The following is a 26789-nucleotide window of genomic DNA, read 5'->3' on the forward strand; positions in this document are numbered from 1 at the left end:
CTTGCATATGGATTATGGGCTATTTTTTTAAGATTTAGAAGTCTTGTGAAAAAATATAATAATCTTGAAACACAAACACAAAAGAAAAATGTGTTTGCTTACGAGTGAAATATTCTCCAACACAAGACTATAATCAAGTAAAGGTTTTTCAAATATCAAATATTTACACATGGACAGAGCGACATAGTAACTGAACCAATATACAGACAGGTAAACAAGTAGACAGACCTGGGAAAAGACACAAAAAATAAAGTTAGTCCTGAACTTTCTGAATTTATGAATTTGTTTACTGCTTGAAAGATGGATGGGACGTGTAAAAATGTATACTTTGGGAGCTTACTTCAGCAAAGAGAGAGGAATATTAGTAGCCTTCAGCCAGTGGGGGAAGTAACCAAGTAAATGTATTCTGTACTGTACTTAAGTACAGATTTTCACTAAATTTCCCAATATTTATACTTATATGCAGATGCATCTCAGAGGAACCTAATTTGTACGTTTTACTCCACTACAGTTATTTGGCAGCCAAAAAGTCAAAAGTCAACCAAAGAACAATATTCCTGTTGTACAGGATCTTTGAAGGGCTTAACAGGAGCCCTCATACAAGGTATTTTCAATTATGCATGAAACAAGGCTACAAACATCCCATAACAAACTGGTCAGGCTACTACTTGGCCTTACTCCCACAACCTTTGATAGGTTGGAATGGCTTAGTGTTAATGACAGAGTACAGCAACTTTCACGTAAGTACAGTAACAGGAGTGGCTCTAGCATTCAGCAGTCTTTTCACGTCATCTCTGTATAAGAGATAACAACAAGTCCTTTCCAGAATGTTTACATTTCAAACCCGTTCTTGACCTTAAAAGCAACCGACACAAATTGAACGACTTCTTTCTTTTGTATTGCACTCCTAAAAATGGGATTCTTGGGACAATTCAGTTCATACAAAGGTAGTACTGAAGTGTACTGAGCACACCGTGTAAGAACAACAACCTGAAAACAAGGTGGTTTAAAAGGTCATAATCGTTTTCCACAAAACAAAACAAAGGCTGGTGTATGTGCGTGCGTGTGTGGTGTTGGTGTGTGTGTGTGCGTGCGTGTGTGTGTGAGAGAGTGTGTGTGTGTGTGTGCATGTGTGTCAGTGAATTCTAATGTTTATGTGTAGCTTTCTGTCTAAATAGGATACAAATATATTTTTCTCCTCTTAATATACACCACGTGAATCTACAAGCTTGAGCTTGAAGATCGTCTACATCAGGGTTCCCCAATCTGCGGCCCGCGGAACGCCCCCTTGTGGAGTGGAAGAATTAAAAAATATATATGTATATTTAATGTGCTTTAATGAATTGGGGAACCCTGGTCTATATCGTCTATAAGATCGTCTATTTTCACTTCAGTGATGCTTCGTCTTGTTCCTTACCGCATCACTGTCGTGGCAATAATCACGTTAACCCACACCCTCTCGTGTAATATTGCTTAATTCGAAACTGGCCCCGTAAAATCTGACTCTGAATCTTCACCTTCACCTTCACCTTCATTTCAGGTTTTATTGGTTTCCTAGCAAACTAGAGCCATTCATAAATTGGTGAAGATCTATCGTAATCAATGAAAACCCTGAAATGATGTCCAGGGACATCAATGGCGATGTTGTGATAAAAAGGCGATTGTAATTTAGCGCCCACCTGTGCCAACCAATTGGTTTGCACGCCTGCCGAATGGAAACGTCTTCTGTCGGATGCGATGGGGTGATCCCCAAGCCACGCCCTCACACGTCCACGGTCGAAGCTGATTAGCTGACAGGCCTGTTCGTCAGGAGTGGAAGCAGCCCACTGGACCCTGGTTGACAGAGTCCCGCCCTCCTGCGTTATGACACCCGCCTGAGGAGAAAAAACAAAAAAGAAATGGAGTCAGTCATGTTTGACAGAACTAGTCCCTGAATGGTTAGCTACATACTGCCTAATGCACTTAAACCCCTATAGTCTTAAAGAGCTTGACTAAAGTTACGTACAAACTGTAAGGCTGTCCCCGAACATTCAGGGTTCGAATGTTCGCTCGTTAAGGTTGCCACTCGAATCTTAATTTATGGCCTTGAACCATTCGTTTTTATTTATTTATTATTATTATAATGTTTTATTATTATAAAATAAAATAAAATTACTCATAAATATATTTCGGCGAGAATGCGATATGCATATGCGATATGCATATGTTCATGTTGTGTTTACAATAATTTGAAAGTCCTGCAGACGGTAGAAGAGACAAACGCAGTGACACACACACACACACACACACACACACACACACACACACACACAATGCGCTTCTGAGAGTAGCCTACACAGGTAGAACAAATTAATGAAAGAGAGACAGCTAACGAGCAAGGCAAGCTACACTCTAGTTTTAGTTGCCTGCCAGCAACTTCAACTATGGCTCATTTTGATGGAATGATGAGCTCGCATCAGGGACGTATGCTGACCATTTGGTTGCCCTACTCGTAGGATATTTGTGCTGCCCCCCTCCCGACGAGAGTGCTGCTAGCCTATTCCTCATGCAGATCGGCTATTTTCGCTGTTTGCGAGGACGCACACACGGCCGCTCGCAGCAGCGGAGCACATGTCAGAGCCACTAGATGCTTTGTGTGTGTGTGTGTGTGAGACTGTGTGTGTGTGTGTGTGTGTGTGCCCGCACGCGTATGCGTTGGGAGAGAGAGAGAGAGAGGGGGGGAGACGTGCTGCGCTCTGATCATGTTCAAGACGGATATCTTGTGTTGTCATTATAGTGTATTAAAAGTAAAGACGGTTGTATCCACACTCAAAATGCACACCTTCCCGGTCGGCCAACCCGGTAGCAACCCTCACCAACCCCTGATGAACTTAACCATTATTTCACTGATAGTCTATGCAACGTCGCCCCGGAGGATCTATTCATGAATTGCAGCCTGGTTAAAAGCACTCGGAGAAATTAATTAATTAGAACCAATTAACCAAATGGTTCGGATGTTCGCTCGGAAATTCCTGCAAATGTTCGAGTCCTAAAAACAGCGTTAACAAACTGTTCTTTGACCACTTATTTTGACACAAAATCTCTTCGACAAAAAGCCAATTTACAAGTGAGCTTGTAGATCTGCTATTTTTGGCTAATGTCCCCCAAAGAATATTGACGCAGGTCTCTCCAGGGTAATAACTAAATATTCAGTTTGCAGCAGTTGTTGAGATGAGGATGATCAGATGGATGTGTGGTGTGTCACTGAGCACTGAGGGAGAGTAAGATGGCTAGTTTTATATTTAACAAATATATTTTTAATATTTATATATTTTAATTCCTGACCTACCAATGTGAATGCTTCCATCACGTCACGCATGATCAACAAAGTTGAGTGCATGCTGTGCACAGTGCACACACAGAAAGTTAAGAACGTCTTCACTGTCTGACACACTGAATCACACATCTGTTCACCACATTCAGGCAAGAAAGACTTCTCCCTAAAGTTTCCATAAATTTCACTTGAAAGTTACGTTTGAGAAACTTATATAAATATAAATTTACAGTAGGACAACAGTGAACGTTATTATGAAACATGAAGGACCTGGCTACTCTGCTTCTCTCTCTGTAGTGTCATCTCGTCTGCCGTTACTGTTACACATGCAGTGCATTTCACATGTATGTAGCTCCGCCCCCGGCGATTTGTAAGCCGCTTTTGCAACACAGTGTGGGCTTGTAGGTCAGCTAAAAAGACACGAGCAAAAAGCAGGCTCATTGCGTTCACATTGGGCAGATGAAACCATGCAGTCTACCATTCATTGTCAAAGGAAGCCAGCGACATGACGTTGCAAAGGCACAACGATGCATGTAGCTGCTCCACATCAACTCACGCGTTTTGCATCGTTTTATACAGTACGTGCCAGGCGAGTATGTGATGTCCCCATGTAAACAAAGCCTACATTAGCATTAGTTAGACTGGTGAGGATGGGCAACAACAACAATGATGCAACAATGATGCAACAACCCTCTGGGGAGGGTCGGGGTTACTTCTTTTCAACTGAGGGTACATTTTTTCAACCGAGGGTACATTTGTTCAAATCAAATGGCAAACCTGGCCATTTCAAACAGCACACTAAAGTGTTCCCAGTGAAAGAAAGCTATATTGAGATGATGATGTTCTTAAACATGTCAAGGACCAGCAAATTGATACCTTTTTGGCCGCAAATCCCAAAGTTTTGGGGCTAGGACCCCATAAGTGAATTGGAATTTCTATGCTGGCTAAAGCAATATCACAAGAGGCCATTGTACATGTTCTAATAAAAAGGTGCTACCCACCTGTGCCAGCCAATCAGTTTGCACGCCTGCCGAATGGAAACGTCTTCTGTCGGACGCGATGAAGCTCTGATCCCCAAGCCACGCACTCACACGTCCACGGTCGAAGCTGATTGGCTCACAGACCTGTTCGTCAGGAGTGGAAGCAGCCCACTGGACCCTGGTTGAATGAGTCCCGCCCACCTGGGTTACGACTCCCGCCTGAGGAGCAACAAAAGAAATGGAACGATTAATCAGAAAGTACAGTACTTACATACCCATTACAAACCTATTGGAAGGGTACATCTAGTACATCTGCTATATTTGAACCATTTTGAAAGTGAAAGTGGTTAATAAGTGTGGCTGTGGGTTTTATAAATATATTTATAACCAATGTCCAATTTACGAGAGCTTGTGACTAAATAATAACTTTACAGAAAAATCTCAAAAAGAAGCAGCACTCACAGAACTCTCATTTTAGACATGGTTGACACTAAATAATAACTACATTTGATGCAATGAAAAACAGGTTATTTTTCATTAATTACCTGAAAAGTACCAACTGTTTTGGACCTACACCGACAGCAACAATACTGTATTAGCCTGGAAACCAGACGAACGTGCCACATGGGAAAACAATGCCCTGGAGAGATTGGTCTGGCACTGTTTGGATTACATTTAGCTCACCCCACAGAGTGGTGGGTGACCAATCAGAGTCCACTATTCAAAGTGAGACTTTTTTGCCGTGACGTTGGAATCTGTTTGTAAACCGCCCCTTGGAAATAAATCTTCCACACCGACGTTCCAGACTAATATCTATACAGTGATATTAGTCTGGCCATGCCAGGCTAATATACAGTATATGTATTGGGGTCGTATCTGTAAGAATGATGACCACATTTGGTATTAGATTAGATATGCAGCATAATTTCATTATCACTCTCCTGGACATTTGCTATACGAAGAATCCCTGGTTGAGCAGCACAGAATCTCAGACCTACACGCTGTGGTGGAAAAGATACTCAAACGCTTTACTTAAGTAAAAGCATCAATACTGCAATGTAGAAACACTGTGTTACAAGTAAATTTCCCGTAATCCAAATTTACTTGAGTAAGTACAAAGGTATTGGCATCAAAGTGTACTTAAAGTACCAAATGTAAAAGTACTCATTATGCACAATGTCCCGTTTCACAAGTTATATTGTGTCTAAAATGTATTATCCTTTGAAAATAGCAGATCTACATCTACGATTCAATTCAATTTAATTAAAGTGTCAAATAACAACTAGTTGTCTCAAGACACTTCACAAGCACACAAAACATTACATTGCATGAGGGGAAATTGTTAAAAGAAAAAAAACAATTCCACAGAGAGGCTTTGATGTATTTGTTGGGACTATATAACACTCTCTGTCGGGTGAAAACCTCATACGTCCAAAACTGTTACTTTTCAGTATTCAAATTCAGAAATAGAAAAAGATCTACAAGCTTCGCGCAGCGTTTCGAGCTTGCGGATCTGCTACTTTTGAAGGTTTCGTGAGACGCTGTAGTATGATCAAGTAGTAGGGCGTTACTTTACGGAAAAACATACAAAGTTAGAATATGTAGATAGGAGGTTTCTGCCCGACGGCAACGATATGGTAATGTCGTGTGTGTGTGTGTGTGTGTGTGTGTGTGTGTGTGTGTGTGTGTGTGTGTTGTGTGGGTGGGGGGGGGGGGGGGGGGGGGGGGGGGGGGGGGGGGGGGGGGGGGGGGGGGGGGGGGGTGAAGGTTGGGGGAGAAAGAAAAATGCATAATTTGAATCGGGGGAGAATGAATATGGAAATAAACAGAGACAGCGAAGCAGAAAGGGAAGAACAAGACAAAACAATTTGAACAGGAACGAAAGATGAGATTGAGACCAAGCGGGAGGTAGTGCTTCAGGCAGGAGGGTACAGTGGTAGTGTGGTAAAGAGTTCAGTTCAACAGAGGAACTCCCCCTGGCACAACAACCTCAATCTCATGTGTCCAAGTGTTATGTTTCAATGAAATAGAAAAGAGAACACGCTTTCTATGGATGCAATGTAGTTATGACTTTGTCATAAGCTCTTGTTAATAATTTTCATTGGTTCAATATTTATTTATTTATAACACCCACAGTCACACTCGGCTAGCGGCTATAGCTCACATTGAATTTAGATTTACCCAGATGTACTGTATGCCATTAGGCATGTCTGCCTATGCAAGACTATACTTCATGGCATTGCCTGTAGCTGCCAGAGCCATGGAGTCACACAAGTCACTAGAAACTAGTGCCACCCTTAATGCAGATGTTTTGCAACTTCTTGGGTATCATTTCCCTGTCTCATGATGACAATAGTAGTGTAGTACTGTATGTCACTATACTAATTTGTGCCAGTACACTGTATACAGTACCTGCATACTGTATACCTGGGTGGCATCGCAGAATCATTGGTATGTTTTATATTTTGCGATTATGCTACATATTATATAAGTGCAATGTTGTCATCACAATTTTCCGCCGTGACAACTGTTTGTTTTCACATTGTTGTAATAGTCATCATGGTTGAATCTATGTTAGTAGTAGTGTCTGAATTAATGTAAAATTGCATATTATTTTGGTATTTGATTGTTTGGGCTTGTTATCCATGTGGACTGGTGTGTTATCGTGTGCTAACACTAGCACAATTCTTAAATTACCATTAAAATAGTGTGCCAATTCAACCGAGACTGGTGCGACTGTACTTTTATCTCCAAATTCACTTTACTGTACCTTACTGTGTGACTGAACAGAGCCAAAAAGTTTAATTTTATTGTCATATAGTTTTATTGTCATATCATGTTATTGTCATATCATTTTATTGTTTATTGTCATATCGTTTTATTGTCATATCGTTTTATTGTCCGGATGCAGGAAGCTGGAGCATAATAGACTGCCTGTAGACTTTGCATTAATCTGGACCCAAAATGCATTCATAATATTAGGCCTGCATTCCTTTCAGTTTAGGTTGAGAGCGTCTGTGTCCAGGAATAAACAGCCTGCAGTTTCTATTAGCTTGGATTCCCCTAAGATGTGAGTAGACTCTTAGTAGAAATGGTACTATTATAACGAGCATGAGGACCAATTATATGAAAATAAGATTGAAAATGGGTTAAGTCGTCCTTTAATTTGTTCATGCAATGTCGGAATAACGGCCACAACTTTACTGATACCAATTATTGTGATACCGAAAACTGAATAGACCATACTGTATTGATGCCTGCCCTTACTATACGCAAGATTGGCCCTAATTGTCATTTCCTCTCCGTCTCCCTCGCTTTCACATTCTTTGTCTGTTCCTTTTCTCCAACTCTTCTCTCTTACAATGAGCCATCCCGTTTCGACTGGTCTCATTCTAAATCAAGGGACAGAAGCCGGCCCAGGAAAGCGTGCAGATATAGATAGCACATCCTGTGTCTTCAGCAGCAAGAGGGAGAGGAAGAGCGTTTGAACTTTCACAACACTGCTCAGACAGAACCAGCACAGTGGGACATTTGTTATTCCATTAGATCGTCGGTGAATACACACATCCAGTTTGCTGCATATTTATGTTGTCAGTATTTATGGCACGCCGAGGAGACAAAGCTCATTTCAAATAAGGAATACTTCACCCCCAACACATGACTCAATTTCTAATCGTGTGAAGTCTAGAGTACATGGAGAATTTTAGTTTTTGCCACATTCCTTTTACAGTGAATGAAACATAATACTTTTAATAGACGCCTAGGCAGCCAAATATTAACAATAGCAAAACTAAATTCCCTGTCAATAAACTACAAAACAACTTGTTAAGTGTCCTGTTAGTTACTGAATCCAGCTGTATGCTCAGACTTAAAGTTAATAAACAGATTAATGAAGTCCATCAAAGCCATGAATACCATCGACTCCATCCATTCTGAGATGCTAAAGGCTGACCTCCTGACATCCTCAAGAGCCCTCACCATCCTCTTCCAGACCATCTGGTGATTGGACCATCAGTGATTGGACCAAAGGCCTAATTGTCAAGATCCCCAAGAAAGGAAACCTGTGACAACTGGCGTGCGATCACGCTTCTTGCAAAGTTGTCTGCAGACTGCAGAGTTATCCTGGACAGAATGAATAATGCCATTGACAGCAAACTTCATGAAGAACAGGCTGGATTTCGAAGTATTTTTTAGAGCCTGGAGAGTGGTACCAGTGAGTGAATGGGAGAAGGCATTGAGTTTCAAAGGACCTTGGATACATCAACCCAAATACTAAAAAGGCATACAGGGTCCTGGATATATATATATATATATATATATAAAAAATACTATATAATATGCATTTTTCAATGACTATCAGACGATAGGGAATATAAGCATACCATACTGACATCAATATTGCATTTGCAGAGAAGTACGGGCAGTGTGATGAGTTTCCTCATGTGTGTGCGTGTGTGTGTGTGTGTGTGTGTGTGTGTGTGTGTGTGTGTGTGTGTGTGTGTGTGTGCGTGTGTGTCAACAGGATGTAATAGGATGTAAAACGATGTAATACAATATTCCACCAGGAGGGTGGTGGAGATTCTGATTTTGCCCTGTTTTCCCCCCTAACCCCCCCCCCCCCCCCCCCCCCCCCCTTACACATGTAATGACTCCACACTGATGATTTTACTGTTTTCTAATAGTTTACTAATAATCCTTCCTGCATCTCCTTACAATATTTGTAATCTTATTTCTTTATACATATACAGACATATTTCTGACTCATAGTGATGGGGTAGCCATAAACATATTGATGACATCAGGGTACTCCATATAAGAGAGAGGGAATATGAGGCCCAAAATGACTCCAACAACGCCATCAGAGCTGCAGGACCACAGAGAAAATGGCCAAAGCCAGAAGGAAGAAGAGGGACTTGTTTTGCAGAGTATACTGATGACGAGTGAATGGCTACGTTTACATGAGCAGTTAAATCCCCTTTTCATTCCGAATAGAAGTTCAATCCTATTAAACGTTGTTATGTAAACACCTACAAAAACTTACATCCGAATGAAAACGCTCGATGCGATCTAAAAACCATTCCGATGTCACTGGCCGGATTACTCCGATGTTCAATGCGATTGAAAGAAAATTGGACTCATGTATACACTGCTTCGGATGTAAATTCATTCTGGTCTTTCTGAGCATGCTCATTTCCATTGCGCTCCAACTCCAAGGCGCGCTCTCTCTCTCTCTCTCTCTCTCTCTCTCTCTCTCTCAAAAATAACGAGCGACCCGATACAATAATAATCAGTGTGTTGCGTGCCCTGGCCGTGCTGTAGATAATAAAGTAGGCTACACATAAAAACGAGATGATCACCTTCCCAGCGGAGAAGGGGAGCCGCAGCAGGGAAAAAAAGACGGTAAACATAATATGTATGTCCATCCCTATCCAAGCAGCAGCCTCAAAACTACTGCGGAATGAAATGATGGGATTTCAAAGTGTCGTCTTTCGTCTGAAAGTCACAATGAATGAACTGCCTATATTTTATGTGTCCAACAGATGGCGTAGTTTCACGTGAATTAACATGTATCATGTCTTCTATCACTTCTCCATATAAACACTCATTCGGAATGACCATTTCCTGTGTAAACCCGCGGCAAAAAACATTACATCGGATGTATTTAATTCGGAAGTATTTATTCGGAATGATCACACTTCATGTAAACGTAGCCATTGATAGGTTTCACTATAGTGTATGAGAGGTTTTCAGTTGTGTGTGTGCGAGCGCATCTCAGTAGTGTGTGTGCGCGCTTCTTAGTTGTGTGTGTGCGCGCGTCTTACTAGTGTGTGTGAGAGGATTTCAGTTGTGTGTGTGAGGCAACATTTTTAGTATTGTGTGTGTGAGGTTTCACTATAGTGTGTGTGAGGTTTCACTATAGTGTGTGTGAGGTTTCACTATAGTGTATGAGAGGTTTTCAGTTGTGTGTGTGTGAGGCAACATTTTCAGTAGTGTGTGTGAGAGGTGAGTTTGAATTATGGCCCACACGGCACCCCATAATGACAGGAATTTGCAACCCTCACACAGATGCTCACGTACACCAATATAAAGCCTAGTGTCACACAGGCCTCTCTCTCTCTTCCTCTCTCTACATTTTCAAAAATAGCAGATCTACAAGCAAACAATTACGTGTGACAATTAAACATCAACTTAAATTTGTAATCGTGACAGCCCTACACACAGCTGGTCAAACAGACATTGACAATATATCGCACACACACACACACACACACACACACACACACACACACACACACACACACACACACACACACACACACACACACACACAGTGTGACAGCCAATATCTCAAGCTTTGCAAGGCTTTTTATCAACGGACTGCAGCAGAGCAATTTCTACCTCTATTGTTGGCTCACTCCCGTCACTGTCGGCTTGCGCAGGTTGGCCCGAGGAGGGGATGGCCTCCTGGGAGCCCAGTGAACTGAGGTAGCTCCGCCTCTTCAGGCTGCTTCTGGACGCTGATCTCTGCTCTCTGCAAGAAGACAGACCTGCAGTACACACACACACACACACACACACACACACACACACACACACACACACACACACACACACACACACACACACACACACACACACACACACACACACACACACACACACACACACACACGTAATGACAATATTTGTATCATGACACAGCATTTTTTGTTGACCTTATTCAGCATTTGTGTTGCTCCTTTTGTATGTGTATGACAGTTTCTCATTTCCTGTCTGTTTACTTCCAGGGTTGGCACTTTCCCTACAAGACTGTCCTTGTAACAGAGTATTTCTAAATTGTGGTATTGAAACTTTTACTTAGTAAAATAGTACTTTTTCCCACACCACTGCTGACCTGTATAAGCACTGAAGTAGGACGAGTCAGCGTCTTCACGGGACATGGAGCGTCCAATGTCCACCGAGGGGTCCCACTCCAGTCCCAGGTGGTCATGGGTGAGGAGGCAGGGGGAGGGAGGGGCTGAGGGGAGGTCCGGTCCGGGTGAGGAGGACAAATGAGGAGGGAGAGGGTCCGGCGTGCTGTTTCCTGATCGGCTGAGGTCTGGCAGAGAGATAATATCAATAATTTATACTCCTCACTGGCCTTTGGGGGTGTTTTTCTGTACATTTGTCATCAGCATTTACCCATCCTATCAAGAGCAATGGGGTGCCATATTAACACAGTGCCTCACCAGGGTAGGCGTTACTGTATAGGGGTTGAGAGTATTGCTCAGCCTCAGGCACACTTTGACACAAAGTGGGAGGGCAGGATTTCAAGGTCTTTTTTCAGCTATGAAGAAAACTTTTTTTTGAAGTTGGTTGATCGATTGACTCATTCATACATCATTAATCCCCTTGAGAGATATGCAATTAATTTAAATAAATGCATAATTGAAAAGATAATATAAAATAAAGATTTGAATGCCTAAACAGAGCTCAGTTCAGGTTCACCATCCAATTCCACACTGGGCAAATATCTGCACCAATTCAACATATCCATTTCGTTGACCTCTGGTGGGAAGATGTGGAAAGATCTTGACTGACTTACTGACCGATACATCAATCACACAAATATCAATTTGTCTGCTCCCTTTTGCCCTCTACACCAAATCTCGTGGCTGAAATCTACAAAAACAATGTGCAATGCAATGTGTTTTGAGCTTGTAGATCCACTATATGTCTGCCCTCAGAATAGGGTATGTGGTGAATACAGTACATGGTTTTCCTAATAGTGGATGATTGGAATATAATTACTTACAGTATTAGCAATGCCAATGAATCATTTAACCCAGTAATAACAACCATATGTTGGAATTCATAGTTGATTAGTAAGTGTAGTAATTAAGACTCCTGTTGACCTAACCTCAATGATAATTAACCCCGAAAATGTATTCACATGGCAGCGCATACGTGTTAAATAAGCTGCACTAACCCAGGTTAGTGGATGCGGGACGGTCCTGGGCAGCTATATCAAGCACTCCCTCGTCCTCCAGAAGTGCTTCAGAGGGACAGCCAGAGTCAGGGGACAGAATAGTGTCATCCTCAAAGACCTGAGAGAGACAGAGACAGAGACAGAGACAGAGACAGAGACAGAGAGACACACAGACACAGACAGAGACAGACAGACAGAGACACACGGACAGAGAGACACACAGACAGAGACAGAGACAGAGACAGAGACAGAGAGACACACAGACACAGACAGAGACAGACAGAGACACACGGACAGAGAGACACACAGACAGAGACAGAGACAGAGACAGAGACAGAGACAGAGACAGAGACAGAGAATATGACTTTGGATTTTTACTGTCCATCATGTTGGCTGCTTCAGTAGAAACTTGAGAGAAATTCTATATAATAAAGTTGAATGTGTCCGTCCGTTTGTCTTTTATGCACGCCCACACAGCTTTCCCTAGCGGTGTCATGATCTAGGGGAGGTCATGAGCAGCTTTCTGAGATATTGTATAGGGGTAGGCATGTTAGTTTGTCCTCTGGCCAATTATTATCAGCAAGCCAGAACATAATCAATGGCTACTTTAAGAACTGGAACTTGTGACATAACATACAATAACTAGAATGCTATAAAAGTTAATGAATAAAGATTTGTCCAGTATAGCTTGCATACTGAAATGTGTGTGCGAAATCAAATGTTACAGGTGCAGATAGATAAGCTTGTGTTATTGTGTAATTTTGTGCAGGTCTCATCCTTGAATGTTGACTTCATTAAAACATGAAAAGGAACATTTTATCTGGAAACTAACAAGTCAGTCGTACTCCTTTTTGAACAGATAAGAACAAGAGCTCTTTCATTGTTCAAGGTCTCTTCTTAGGCACACTATACAGAGAAGCAGTGCATTATCTTCATGTGAAACGAGGGGAGTGCACCACTGGGTTCAGTTCAGTACCACACATGATTCATGATGTCCGTCATTTACTCTCAACATGGATAAGATGAGCATAATATAAGCATTCTTCAGTTGAAGAATCTGGACATTGCAGTCTACACTACAGTATGTGGAAGTAGTCAGATATTGTGAATTATTTACAAGATAATTTGAAGGGCCAGATATTTTCACTGCCTGTTGCGTACCACTATTTATACTTAACTTTAATATATAAATTTCTGCAATGTCTTTCTTTCTTTGAGACTGGTGCATTGGTGAAGCACACAATGGTGAAAAAAAAGCCCAAACATTGCATTTAAAGTCGGGTAATGTGCGGGTGCCCTTTTAGTTTTTTGTTCATCAATATTATATTGTCAGGCAGATATCCGGCCTCAGCACTGGATGGCTGAGGGAAAAATAAACTACCCAAGGAGTTCTCAAATGGGGTGCAGAGGCAAATCAATTTCCAGAAACGAAGTATAGGACTTTAATCTCAAAAGGAGAAAACCCAAAAGTTCAAATTTGACAAAAGTCACGCAAAAAAAAGAAACACTCAAAAGTTCTTTAGAAGGCTTAACTCAAAATCCTCAGTAGAAGAATCACAAAGGGCATAGTCCAAAAAACACTTCTAGAATGGCACTAGGGAACAGGGAAACACAGAGTTCACCCAGGAAAAAGCAGGGTTTAAATACACAACATCGTGCCACACTGAGAGCTTGCACATCTGCTATTTTTAAAGATGGAGTGCCGTGATTTCTTTCCACACTTAAACATGATCATCAGGTGTATTTAGGTGTATATGAGGTATAATTCTTTCAAAAAAGTGTACAGTATTTGTTAAAATTATGGTTTTATATGGACACACCCACCAGTTCATTAGGTATGCCGTAGCACCACCCACCTAATCCAGTCCCTCCGCCTCCTCCTTTAAGACCACCCACTTGTCCTAGTCCCTCCCCCTCCTTATAAAAGGACAGCCCATGGCTCTGCCCTTTTGTTTACAAAATGACAAATTGGTGTCTGTAATGTAAAAAAAAAAAGTTATAAGTGAACACTTCCCATATTTCTGAGATATCGTATAAGCACCATTATGCACTTATACTGCCACCATCCATGTATAGGATTTTTATAATCATTCATTTATTTCCTCCAATTATATTGACCCTATTGTCGCAATCAGCTCAGCTCATCATCCAATTAAATCATAGTTTAACAGCAGAAACAATTAGTTTGATAGATCATTTAGCCTACAATATATTGTAGGCTATTGATTTCCTCCAGCTAAGAAGCGGCCAGGTCCACAAAAATAAGTCACAGAAATTGCCGTGAATATTTATGAAATCCTTTTAACAACATATTAATCTGAGGGTCCTTCACATGAACCATTGGTCAAGTCAACCACATCTCCCCTGAAAGTTACTTATATGAAAACAAGCCCAAGTCGCTTGTAATAGCCAGACATGGCAACATGACTTCCAGCGCGACACAACCACTAATTCTTGACTTTACAGCCTTGTATAAGTATTAGGACCTACATATTGACTACAACAGCCAACAAGAATGCACACTGTGACACTACACTCTGTATCAAAGCCCGACCACTGTGATTATAAAAGAAACAACCTACTCCTTGAGAAGAGCATGAGCAACTATACAGCAGAGCAGGTAGGCTATAAGGCTGGTTTGTTGTGGTTTCCTTGATTAATCCTGAGGACCCGACGTGAACATTTACTTGCTTCCAATCTAACGAACTGGTGCTCTGCTGTGAACTGGTAATGTGTGAAATGACTGTTTGAAAATCTGCCACACAGTTAGACACAGAGCAGCAAACTGGCTGGCTGCGCCGTTCAGTTCACACGTGTGTATGTGGCAGGCAGCTCCGCCCACAGAGGTTGTCGTATTTAAAAAATATGTATAGAGGGGGAGGTGCGTGTGTGCGTGCAATTTTTTTTACGTCACACTATCCGTGTTTACTTCATTGGCCCGTTTGACCGTCAAGGGTTCAGCCTCCAGGAAGAAACCCTAAATACAAAGTTATTACACCATTGGACATAAAAACGACTCCAGGGTGTCTAATGAAGTACTGTCACCCCATAGAGTCTATGGGGTGACAGTACTTCATTAGACACCCTGGAGTCGTGTCTATGGCATAGACACATGAAAAGCTGGAAAAATACAAAAATTGTGGCACTCCATCTTTAAAGTTTTTATTAAATGTATCAAAAATATTTGGAAAATGTTGAACTTCTTTTGTAAACATAAAGGTAGAGTGCGTACCAGTCTCATGCTGAGCAGCCGTGTGTGCACTCGTCCGATGCGGTGGAACACTCCGCTGCAGAGCAGCAGCAGATCCTGCAGCTGTCTCTCTACATCCTGTGCGTCCGTCGGCTCGCTACGCTGGATCAGCGCCTCGCCACGCTCGAGCAGCGCGTTCACACGAGCAGAGTTTGCACACACAGACATCTGGAACATCTGGACAAGCGCGCGCACACACACACACACACACACACACACACACACACACACACACACACACACACAGACACACACACACAATGGAATAATAAAGTACCGTAAGGTATTAGACATTATGTGAGAACACGCACACACAGTCACACACAAAATAATCTCTCAAGAACAGATCCCGAGCTGCGCTACTGAATCTGTTCATAATGTGTGAACATTGGGGATTAGTGGGTATTCAAAAAGAGGCTCCCCACAGGAAGAGGAGGGCTGGGGGCGGACCAAACGGGCCAACATCCTGTTATCCACAAGGAAACAAACAGCTCTGTTTTTTTCTCTTTTTGCCGATGGGTTCCCAGATGGAACAACATAATAATGTAAGTAACACAGTCATCTGTGAGGACACACACACACACATGATAAAAAATATACCTATTGTATATATGGTACCTAAGAATTTATGTGAAAGAATTCTGATTGAATTGATTAGGCTAATTAACCACTTCATCCCCATTTAGAATGTGATAGTGATGTGATATTCTTGCCATTTTTGCATATTGAATATGACTCACGGCCCAACCTCTGGAGACACATGAACGGAAATGTGAAAACGCACACACACACCTGCAGCTTTCTCATCTTGTCACAGCTATTTCCCGTCAGGTGCTCCACCTCCATCAGGCGTCTGTCCAGGTCAGACAACAAGACGGATAGCTCCTCCCTCTCTGTTTCATACTCCTCCCACTCGGACACAAAGTGCTGAGATACACGGTGACACACAGAGAGAGAGAGAGAGAGAGAGAGAGAGAGAGAGAGAGAGAGAGAGAGAGAGAGGTGTCATAGAATTTTGTTGCTGTCGGGAAAAACCTTGTATAAACATATTTCAACATTAAGTTTTCATTGTTTAATTTCCATCGGACAGAGTGGGATAGGTGACGCCGTGATGCGTTCAGATGACGTCACCGGAAAAACATCCGTCGCATGGCATGCAAAGGGTTCTGGGAAATTGAGGCCAAATGCATTCCAATGGCTGCGGTGGCGCGCGTGGTGGTTCTTCAAAGGTTAGTGAAATCTAGGCAGTCAACAGGGCATTACAATTAATTAATTCCGCAGTCAAACTGTTAATCAGATTACTGTGCCTTCAGTCATTATGGTTCTACCCTCGTTTTCTGTTAATAAAGCTTTTCTCGCCCAGGCCGTAGCGTAACGGTCTGGGCACCGGACTGGTAATCCAGTCGCAGTGTGCCGCGGGTTCGACTCCCGGACCCGACACGGCCTTTACTGCATGTCATCCCCTCATCTCTCTCCCGTTTCCTGTCAGCCTACTGTCTGTCCCTTCAAAAATCAATAAAAGGCGTAAGCCGCAAAAAAGAATATCTTTAAAATAAAGCTTTTCTCACAGCATCTTCTCACAAGCAGTTAGTTAGGTGGAAAGATTGAAATAACAGAAACCAGTATTATTACAATTATTAACTTTTTAGTAGCCTGACCTAAGCAGAGACATTTCTGGTCTAGAGGGGCGGGTCGCGCCTCAGAAATGCGCGCACCCTGATTGGATCTCATCGATCTGTCCGTCACCCCCGGCCCCTCCTCTCCCCCCTAGTGCAGCGCTACGTCACATCATTTAGAGCGACGCCCACCCGGAAGGGTTGACTCCCACTTTTAGACTGGTTCAGCCCACGGCTTTTTCCAGGCTTTCATCTTTCGCGCAGACGAAATGAAAGCCTGGGTATCGAGGCTAACTTTTTAGTAGTAGTAGTAGCAGCAGCAGCAGCAGTGGCATTAATAATACATTCTTAACGTATTGCTTTTATTATATTGTTTTAAAGTAAGACCTTATTAACTTAGCCCTGGTGCCCCAATTTGACCTTGTCCTTAATTGGGACATTGCCTTATGAGACCCAAACAATAACCAGCTCTTTGAGGCAACCTACAGATTATTCTCAGCAGGTTTAATACAATTCCACTTATCCATTATCCAGTTTGACCCCTGAACTTTGCCATCTAAACGTGGATCATCTCTTCAGGACAATCCAACTCTTTTTGGCAGAGGTAAAACATTCTACCCCTCCCCTTTTCCCTTGTACTATTCTTAAACGTACACCACTTTCGCCTGCATCTGAACTGGGACAGAGTCATTGTCCCAGCACTGTGTTTTTACCTTGTACTCCTTACTGCCGACTGTAATGTTAAGGGACGATCACAACGAGACACATCACTACAGGCGCAGAACCTTAGCTAACTGATTTTTTTAAACATTTTTATTATTGCACCATTTATGTGTTAATTATGAGATCCTGCCAGTAGCATAAAAAAAATCACACCCTTGTGAAGTGAGTGGTGCAACTCCGTGTGGGGGTCCCCAGGGGGGGATCCTGACCCACAGGAACGCACCCAGGGTGGCGGTCCGATTCCGGAGTTACCGTGTGGGGCTCCCTCTACTGTACCCTCTACTGTCACTGTCTGCTAAAACAGCTAACTCCACCACCTCTCTCCTTCTCATGCAAGTAATTGACAATATCTAAAGTCACACCAACTTTGATGAGGCAGTATTGCATCGTTTACAAAATATAAGGTTTTATTAATTTCCTTAAAACGTATATTTTTCATTTCCTGAAAAAATAACATTTTGGAGTTATGAGGAGTTATGAGGTTTCCTCCTCAATGATTAAGCCATGCATGCAAAATACGTCACGGTGTGCTAAAGTATAAACTTATTCAATGATGTAAGTTCAGTCAGAAACACTCACGTCAAAGTAGATTAACAATTTATTGCAGAGATGCATATTTAAACGGACTGCCTTGTTGAGGGAATAAGATTACATTTTTAGCCAAATTGAAATGCAATTAGAGTGTTGACAGAAAGTAGAAACACAATTAAATCATTAATCGCAATTATTTGAGCGACAATTAATCATCACGTAAAATGACATAATGGTGACAGACAGCTAGACCGCCGACAGCGAGCAGAATGCAGTCTGCACTTTTCTTTTGAAAGGAAAATCCATGTGGTCTCCGAAGCTATCAGCACTGTAAGATGGGAAAACAAAACACACCTTCTACCTTCAGTCAAAATGTTCTTTATCTATCAGCAAGATGGGAAAACAAAACACACCTTCTACCTTCAGTCAAAATGTTCTTTATCTATCAGCACTGTAAGATGGGAAAACAAAACACACCTTCTACCTTCAGTCAAAATGTTCTTTATCTATCAGCACTGTAAGATGGGAAAACAAAACACACCTTCTACCTTCAGTCAAAATGTTCTTTCCATCAAAGGTTGTTATTCAATACTGGAATGAGCTTCCTGTCACAGTCAGAGTTGACGACATAGTAATCTCCAGCAAAGAAGAGATTACATCTTGGCTGTATTCTTGACAACAAACTGACAGGGAATCAAAAAAGTTAACCAAAGAACAAGATTTCTGGGCAGAATTTCCTCGTTTGTCAACAGATGTACTCTCGTCTCTCAAGACTAACTGGAGAATTCAGCCCTACTTTGAAAATGCTTGCACCTCTTGGTTCTCAAACATCTCTTTTCACTAAAGACCAAGCTGCAAACCTCCCAAAACATACTAATTCGGCATGGGCCGTGGCTCAGCGGTCCAGGCACCTTGGCTGGTAGTCCAAGTCTGGCAGTGTGCCTCAGGTTCAACTCTCGAACCCAACGGCCTTTACTGCATGTCACCCCCCCCCATCTCTCTCCCCATTTCCTGTCAAAAAAATAAAGGCGAAAGCCACAAACAAAACATGACCCATCTTTTTGTAACCCACCATTTTGATAGTCTAGGGTGGCTCTGGGTAGAAAACAGAGTTAAGCAATTGAAATTGCGACTGACATTTAAAATTGTAAATGCCCTCTGTACCCGCATACCTAAAAAAAAGTGAGCGACTCCAGTAGCCACAATACAAGAGGAAGCGAGAACAACGATCTGGTACCATCCACTTTCAAAACAAACATGGGCAAATTCTCCTTCTACAGCACTGCCACCCAAGTGTGGAATTCCCTGACTCCCTCCCTCAAAAAATGCAAATCCCTGGCGTCCTTTAAAACAGGCCTGAAAATCCACCTTTCAGCATGCCAAAGGGAGAGAAGAAATGATTACCCCCCCCCCCCCCTAGTCCAGTGACTACCCCCACCTCCTCATAACCCCCTAACCCCCTTCCTTGTCCCCCAATCTGTACATATTTGTTATTTTTTACCTTTTATGATGATTTGAATTTTGTTGTTATTTTTCCGGTGATCCCTTTGGACTGTACCCTGTACTAATTACATTTCTGCCAATAAAGTATTTAATCAATCAATCAACACTGAGGGAGATCCCCACTTTCACAGCTTGTGAAGGACAATTGAAACAGTGGTTAAAAAACAACCAGTATCACCAGTAACCAGATCACGGTAACCAGATCACCACAATAGAGTAGGCCTACCCTAGTAATAGTTTTAATCTTTTCTTATTTTCTCTTTTTGCTGTGTTTGAAATAGGGGCAACGGGGCAACCCCGTTAATTGCTGAATTAAATTAAAGAAAGACAAGTTAGCATGTTTTGGCACAGGCGTCGTGGAGTGAAGAACGTTCTTGACATACATTCGGTTGTCCCGTCCAAATAAACCAATAAAGTAAAGTAAAAGAACCTTGAGTCTGCGTGCTACAGCATCCAGCCTGGCGTTGAGACAGTCCCAGCGGCGTCCACAGTCTCGTGCCAGTGTAAGAAGCCGCTCGCGCATGGCGCCGTCGAACATGTGGGTCAGCGCGCGATTCCGACTCGTCAGGTTGTCCAGCTGAACCAGCCGACAGGCTGACTCACGGCTCAACCTCTGGAGACACATGAACGGAAATGTGAACACGCACAGACACACGCACAGACACACACACACACACACACACACACACACACACACACACACACACAGACACACACTAAAGAGTATACATGTGCATCCACACACAATGGGATGTTTCAATAATTATTTCCTTCTCTCAAGAGGTTTTCCAGGTACTTGCCTCAAACTGGGCGAGCTCCTCCTTGCCGGTGGCATACGTGACCAGGGCAGAGTTAGGAGCACTGGCTCTAGCCACCTGCTCAGCTGACTGCAGCCAGCTGTCAAGCTGGCCATGTTCCTTCATGAATTCATGCCACAAAACCCACCTCCGATCTAACCTAGAGAGAGAGAGAGAGAGAGAGAGAGAGATTTATTATTATTATTTTAATATTTGTTTTATGAGGTAGAGCAGCGAGTTGATTTACCCTATTTGAATCCATGAAGTTGCAATTAGGTCTGTTTCTTTGTGATAAGCATATGCAGTAAACTGGTATTGTCACTGAAAGAACCCACCACAAATAAAACATTTTTTATTTAATTTTTTGTGATCGTGTTGTATATTATGTGAATAATATGCAAGTCATTAGCCATCAGTCCCTATCCCAGACTCACTGTGCACAGCCCGGCAGGTCTCCATCTTGGCTCCAGCTGTTGTCCATCTGCACTGCATCATTGTCTTCCCCAGTCATTTCCAACAGAGATGGGGGGCATGGGGGTGAAACTGCAAGCGACTCTGGAGGCTGCCTCCAAATCCCTCGTTTTCACTTCCTCTGCAGTCAATACATTACGTTCTGTAGTAGGGGGGGAAATGGAGGGGAAGTCATAAAGTTCTGACCACTGTTCAAGACTATATGTCTCCTCTGCATTTGTGGACGCGCACATGCACACAAACTCAAAAAAAGACCGCCTGCATGGCTTTTTCCAAAAGACCAGTTGTGCTAGAGTCATCAAACGTGTTTCTGGGTGGGGAGGAACTTGAACTTGTGTCAGAGTTCAAGTACCTCGAGGTCATGTTAGACACAACCCTAACCTTCAAAAAACAGAGCATGCAGCATTGCAGCAGCCAGTCAGAGCAGCATGCAGCAGCCACTACACAGTAGAGAGCCAATCTGTGAGGCAGCCAGAGTGGACAGATGGACAACTAGTAATGAAGCTCCAAGGTTGGACAGACTGTTATTACAGCCATCCAACTTGACACGCATAACCCTCAGTGCACAGCGGCCCCTATGGGTCTTCATTGGGAGCAAGAGAGAGAGAGAGAGAGATATTTCCCTCAAAGCACTTTCCCTTTCAGCAAATTTCTTTGTATTGCATTTAGAAGAGTTTAATTGAAGATTGAACCCTACAAACCCTCCCGCGCACTCAGATCAGCCAACGCAGGGAAGCTGGAAGTACCCTCACTAAAAACGCTGGGACAACGCTCCACACGTCCCAAACTCTTCTCCCTTCTGGCTCCAAAACTGTGGAATGCACTTCCCATTGCAGTCAGAACTGCAGCATCACTCCCAATCTTCCGCCGTAGTCTGAAAACCCACCTTTTTAGACTCCATCATGGCCCATAGCACTTACCCTACCCCCTTAGATAGCATTTCTGTAGACTTAGATAGCATCTGATACAGACTTATAGCATGTTATGTAGACGGCACTATAATTGCATTGTATATAGTCATCATAGCACGACATATGTACTGTATAGCATAGTAGTATATATATATAGCTTATACGTATAGTCTCATAATATAGATATTCCACTGTTACTTTCTTAGCTTACTCATGTTTCATGATAAATGCTTTTATGTGATGTATTCCCATGCTTTTGTTCCTGATTATTGTAAGTCGCTCTGGATTAAGAGCATCTGCTAAATGCCTAAATTGTAAATTGAAGTGACAAACTTCAAGCAAACTTTGCTTGCTTGATGAACTTGGGGAGGGGGCACGATTCATAATGATAAAATACAGCGACAGAAACCTTTTCCTTCTCATGCCGTTGTGACATAACATTGTACCTAATTTAGTACACAAAGCTACAAAGAGGTACAGAAGCTGTTCTTCCCTCATTGTACGTAAATTGTCCATTACCCCTTTTCATTTGTAAAGAGTTGACATTGCTAGTGTATTCCATGAACTTGTTATAACGTTGCTGTCAGGAAGAAACCACCCAACTCCATTTTTGAGGTTTCACTTCTTTTTTTTGTGTTGCTATTGTGTTGCCACTTGAGCTGGATGTCTTTTCATTTTCTGAAAAATTTACATTTTGGAGTTAGGTGGTTTCTGCCAGACAGCAGAGATATGTTAAGTGTAGAGAGAGAGAAAGAGAGACAGAGACAGAGACAGAGAGAGAGAGAGAGAGAGAGAGAGAGAGAGAGAGAGAGAGAGAGAGAGAGAGAGAGATGGGGCGAATAGAAAGTAGACAAGACGCCCCAGTAACTCCCGCAGAGCTAATACAGTGCCGGCCCCTTGCGCTCTGCAGTGAGTGTGCATCCACCTGAGAGCGTTCAGCAGCCCAGACTCATAAATCAAGTGATCCCTCCCGGCTTCACTGCAGACTTATGAGGCCAAGGCTTTTTAGCCCCTCGACTCTCCCGCCCTGGGGAGAGACGGGCTGGGTGGGTGTCCAGGGCTGTCAATGGAGGGGGAGAAGAGAGTGTGATTGATGTTCCACGTTCGGGGCACGCACGTGATTATTCGAGGTCTAAATGTCCCCCAAAGTATAGAAAAAAGTTAATGTGTGTCTTTTCCCGAGGACATGGCCTCCACCACGGACCAGTGAAAGCCCACAGTGCAATGTGTGTGCGTGTGTGGTTGTAAATGGTAAATGGTGCATTTATATAGTGCTTTTATCCAAAACGCTTTACATAGACTGTGCTCCCACCTTATCTTGCTTTGTTCTTTGTCCCTAGCCTGATTCATCAGACTCTGAGCTTCCTGAAGCTCTTGAAAAGAAGAAGCAGCAGTTCACTCAGTGGAGTGGGCGGGGTCTACCTCCTTCCAGCCCTCCTCTCCTCTCCTAAACCTCTCTTTTTCCTTTTCCTCTGTGTTCATATTTCTCCTCATACATGGCTCAGTAGACTCTATATATAGTTTCTTTCTTTTTCACATTTCAATAAAAAAGGCAATTATGAATGCCAGTCAGAATATTGTGAGAAGTGAAAGAAAGAAGACTTGGGCGACATCCAGTACCCCCCCCCCCCCCCCTATATTGCAATATACCATTACCTGTACAATATTATTGCGATATTGCAAAAATATCCCCTCTCGGTTCTCTACTTCTGCCTGGTAACAGATGATTCACCACATACCCTGGGTTTCATTTCGGGCAAAAAAAAGAATCGTCAACAACAGCCGATACAAACAAACAAACAACAAAGTATATACTGTACGGTGTCAGATATCAGATGGATAAATGGACAGACTGTCAGACAGATGGAGAGAGAGAGAGAAAGGGAGGCAGTCGATAAAACACACATACACACAGTGAGACAAGATGGGGTAACAGATGGAAATAGATGAAATGGGAGAGAGACATGAAAATAGATGGACAATAAATGTGGTGGACTGACAATGACGGAGGCAAGTCATAAATGGACAGACAGACGTTAGATTATGCCATCAAAGAAAGAAATAACACAAACAGGTGTTCAGCATCTGCATGCACGACACACACACACACATGCGCTCACTCGCTCACGCACACGTGCAGGCACACTGTTTGCTCCCCAGTGGCTTAAAGTGAGAACAGACTGCACCATCATTAGATATATTACATCATTAGACATAATGATGTAGAGAAAGAGGCAGAGAGAGAGAGAGAGAGAGACAGAGAGACAGAGATAGACAGAGACAGAGATAGACAGAGAGACAGACAGAGACAGAGATAGAGACAGACAGAGAGAGAGAGAGAGAGACAGACAGACAGAGATAGAGACAGACAGAGAGAGAGATAGAGACAGACAGAGATACAGAGACAGACAGTGACAGAGATAGAGACAGACAGAGATATAGAGAGAGAGACAGAGAGAGAGAGAGAGAGAGAGAGAGAGACTGGGGGGGGGGGGGGGGGGGGGGCTGAGAGATAATATGGACAAAGGCAAAGTGATAAGCGTGTGAAATGAGGGCATGGCGGTAAGAAGAGAAGAGGAGGAGGTGTAGAAGGAAAGAGAGTAGTAACTCAAGAGGAGAGAAGCCAAGATAAGAGTATGTAGCCTATGAATGGAAGGGAAAGGAGGGCGAGAGAGAGGGAGCAGGAGGGAAGAGAAGAAAGATTATGAATGAAGCATACTGTAGCTGAGCTTTATTACCATGGCAGAGCTGATGAGTCACCAGTGCCTGAGTGTGTGTGTGTGTGTGTGTGTGTGTGTGTGTGTGTGTGTGTGTTATATCATTACCATAATTATAGCAGAATTTGAGAAAAAACAAAGGGCCAATTTCCCTGGTCTCCAGTCCAGATAAATGGTTGTTTTGTGGTTAGAATGAATTAGGGGAGTTATAGGCGTATACAATCAGACCTATAACTCCTTAGGTTATATGTTAGCCGTTAGTTGTTAGGGTTGCAGTTATGTCGGATTTATACTTTGGTTGGCTGTATAGCCTACAGTATATCAACAATCTATTTTCGATGCCGTCCTAAAATATTGGATATCCGTCCTCCTAGTATAGTACAGTTGCACACGTGTGTGTTTGTGTGGACTGTGGGTGTTTAAAATCATAATGCACAGCTGTAATGGAGGCATTTTCCTTTTCAGCCATCAAGTAGGCTTGTAATCACTAATCAGAGATTGGCTCCGTGGCGACGGTGAATCAAGCTTTGAACAGTGGCAGCGTTCCGGTCCTTTGCCGTTTTGTGTGTGTGACACAATCAAATCCACGGTGCTAATTTAACTCGGCCCAGTGTACACATGGAACCAAATGGACCCGTAAGGGTGGATTTGTAAACTGAGGCTGAGTAAAATTAATGCTGAGGATTTGTATTGCGCACCATCAATCTCCATTTCAGGACTTTATCGTGCGTATACAGTTTTCACACCTGAGGGCTCCTTCACAACACCTGGGAGCCAGCCACATCAGCCAGTAATTGACTACATTCCTCTGGCTTCCCCAAACATTTAGTAAAGATTAGATTTGTATTTTCTTTTTTTTACATTACGGTGGTACAGTAGGGCCGGGTGGTGACTTTAAATCAAGATGTCAAACTTTTCCCGTTATGATTAATGATAACAATCCCTCAAAAAAAATGCAATCACTGGCATCCTTTAAAACAGGCTTTCAGTAGGCCATACGGAGAGGACATGATCACTGGGGATGGAATGGAACCTGACCTCAACATTAAAAAAAAATCTTATCCCTAAATTATTTTTTCTTTTTACTATTTTACAACATTTTTATCTATTTTACAACATTTTTGAATAGTTCAACTGATCTACATCGACACGTTGTGAGCTTGGTGATCGGCTATTTTAACTATTAAAAAATCGACAATCACATCAAGCTTTTAGATCGATAAACTTTGCTTTTTTTCGTACAACACCATTGTAAAATGATGTATAAGAATAGAGTAATCGATTTAGTTGATTATAAAAAAGAAATCGATTCAAACTTTTTGGTTAACATAACATAACAAAATTTAAACTCGCTTCTAGAGTATCCAATTAACCCATGACCTGGAAAGCCTAAAAGGTTATTTTACCTTCCAGTATACAAGTATACTGAACCGCAGCTCTGATGCATTAGCATTGTAACACTTACATTAAAATGTTTGTGAAATTGTTACATCGCTAGTTGTGTCTGAGCTCTGCAGATGTGGCAACAGATGGCATGAGAATGCAGTGCTTTGTTTGTTTCAAGTTTAACCATAACATATGTTGTGAGAAGTGCACGCTGTCAACGGAATATCAGACTCACAATCAAAAATGGAAAGAAGTCAAAGTCCAGATCAAGTAAAAGTTAAAAAGTGTTGAGAACACAATCACGAATTTATTACAAGAGCGCTCCTGGAAAAGCATAACACCGGAGTATCATGACAACTCCCAATTACAGGTTTCCATCCTCTCTTATACAATTCGAGAGGTTCCAAAAGAATAAAAATACACATGGTTGAAAATGCAACAAGACACTCCTTCAACACATAGCCTTATATGGCTTAACACATGTCCTTGTATGCTGTTGTTCTGGTCTGCTAGTATAAACACAAATAGGTTTTTGACCGCTGGTAACAGGTGGAAGAGTATTTTCTCTGTCAACAGTTAGCTCACATAGACTGAAATGTCATTTTCCCATTACAACGCACGC

The 26789-nt window shown here is 42.4% G+C and overlaps 1 protein-coding gene across 1 annotated transcript in view; it reads right to left on the minus strand.

Moving 5' to 3' along the window:
• Positions 1-21291, minus strand: part of LOC310864200 (nesprin-2) — a 43183-nt gene extending 21892 nt beyond the window's left edge. Inside the window, exons 1-10 of the mRNA XM_083772789.1 lie at positions 21117-21291; positions 20686-20842; positions 20316-20498; positions 16305-16439; positions 15495-15689; positions 12263-12380; positions 11189-11392; positions 10693-10841; positions 4315-4512; positions 1680-1874 (exon numbers count right to left, since the gene is read on the minus strand). Coding sequence (XP_083628915.1) covers positions 1680-1874; positions 4315-4512; positions 10693-10841; positions 11189-11392; positions 12263-12380; positions 15495-15689; positions 16305-16439; positions 20316-20498; positions 20686-20842; positions 21117-21193 — 1611 coding nt within the window. The 5' untranslated portion in view covers positions 21194-21291. The remainder of the gene's footprint in view (positions 1-1679; positions 1875-4314; positions 4513-10692; positions 10842-11188; positions 11393-12262; positions 12381-15494; positions 15690-16304; positions 16440-20315; positions 20499-20685; positions 20843-21116) is intronic.
• Between the last annotated feature and the right edge of the window lie 5498 nt (positions 21292-26789).

The sequence above is a fragment of the Protomyctophum parallelum genome (assembly GCF_964188405.1).
Source record: "Protomyctophum parallelum genome assembly, chromosome: 9".
Taxonomy (NCBI): domain Eukaryota; kingdom Metazoa; phylum Chordata; class Actinopteri; order Myctophiformes; family Myctophidae; genus Protomyctophum; species Protomyctophum parallelum.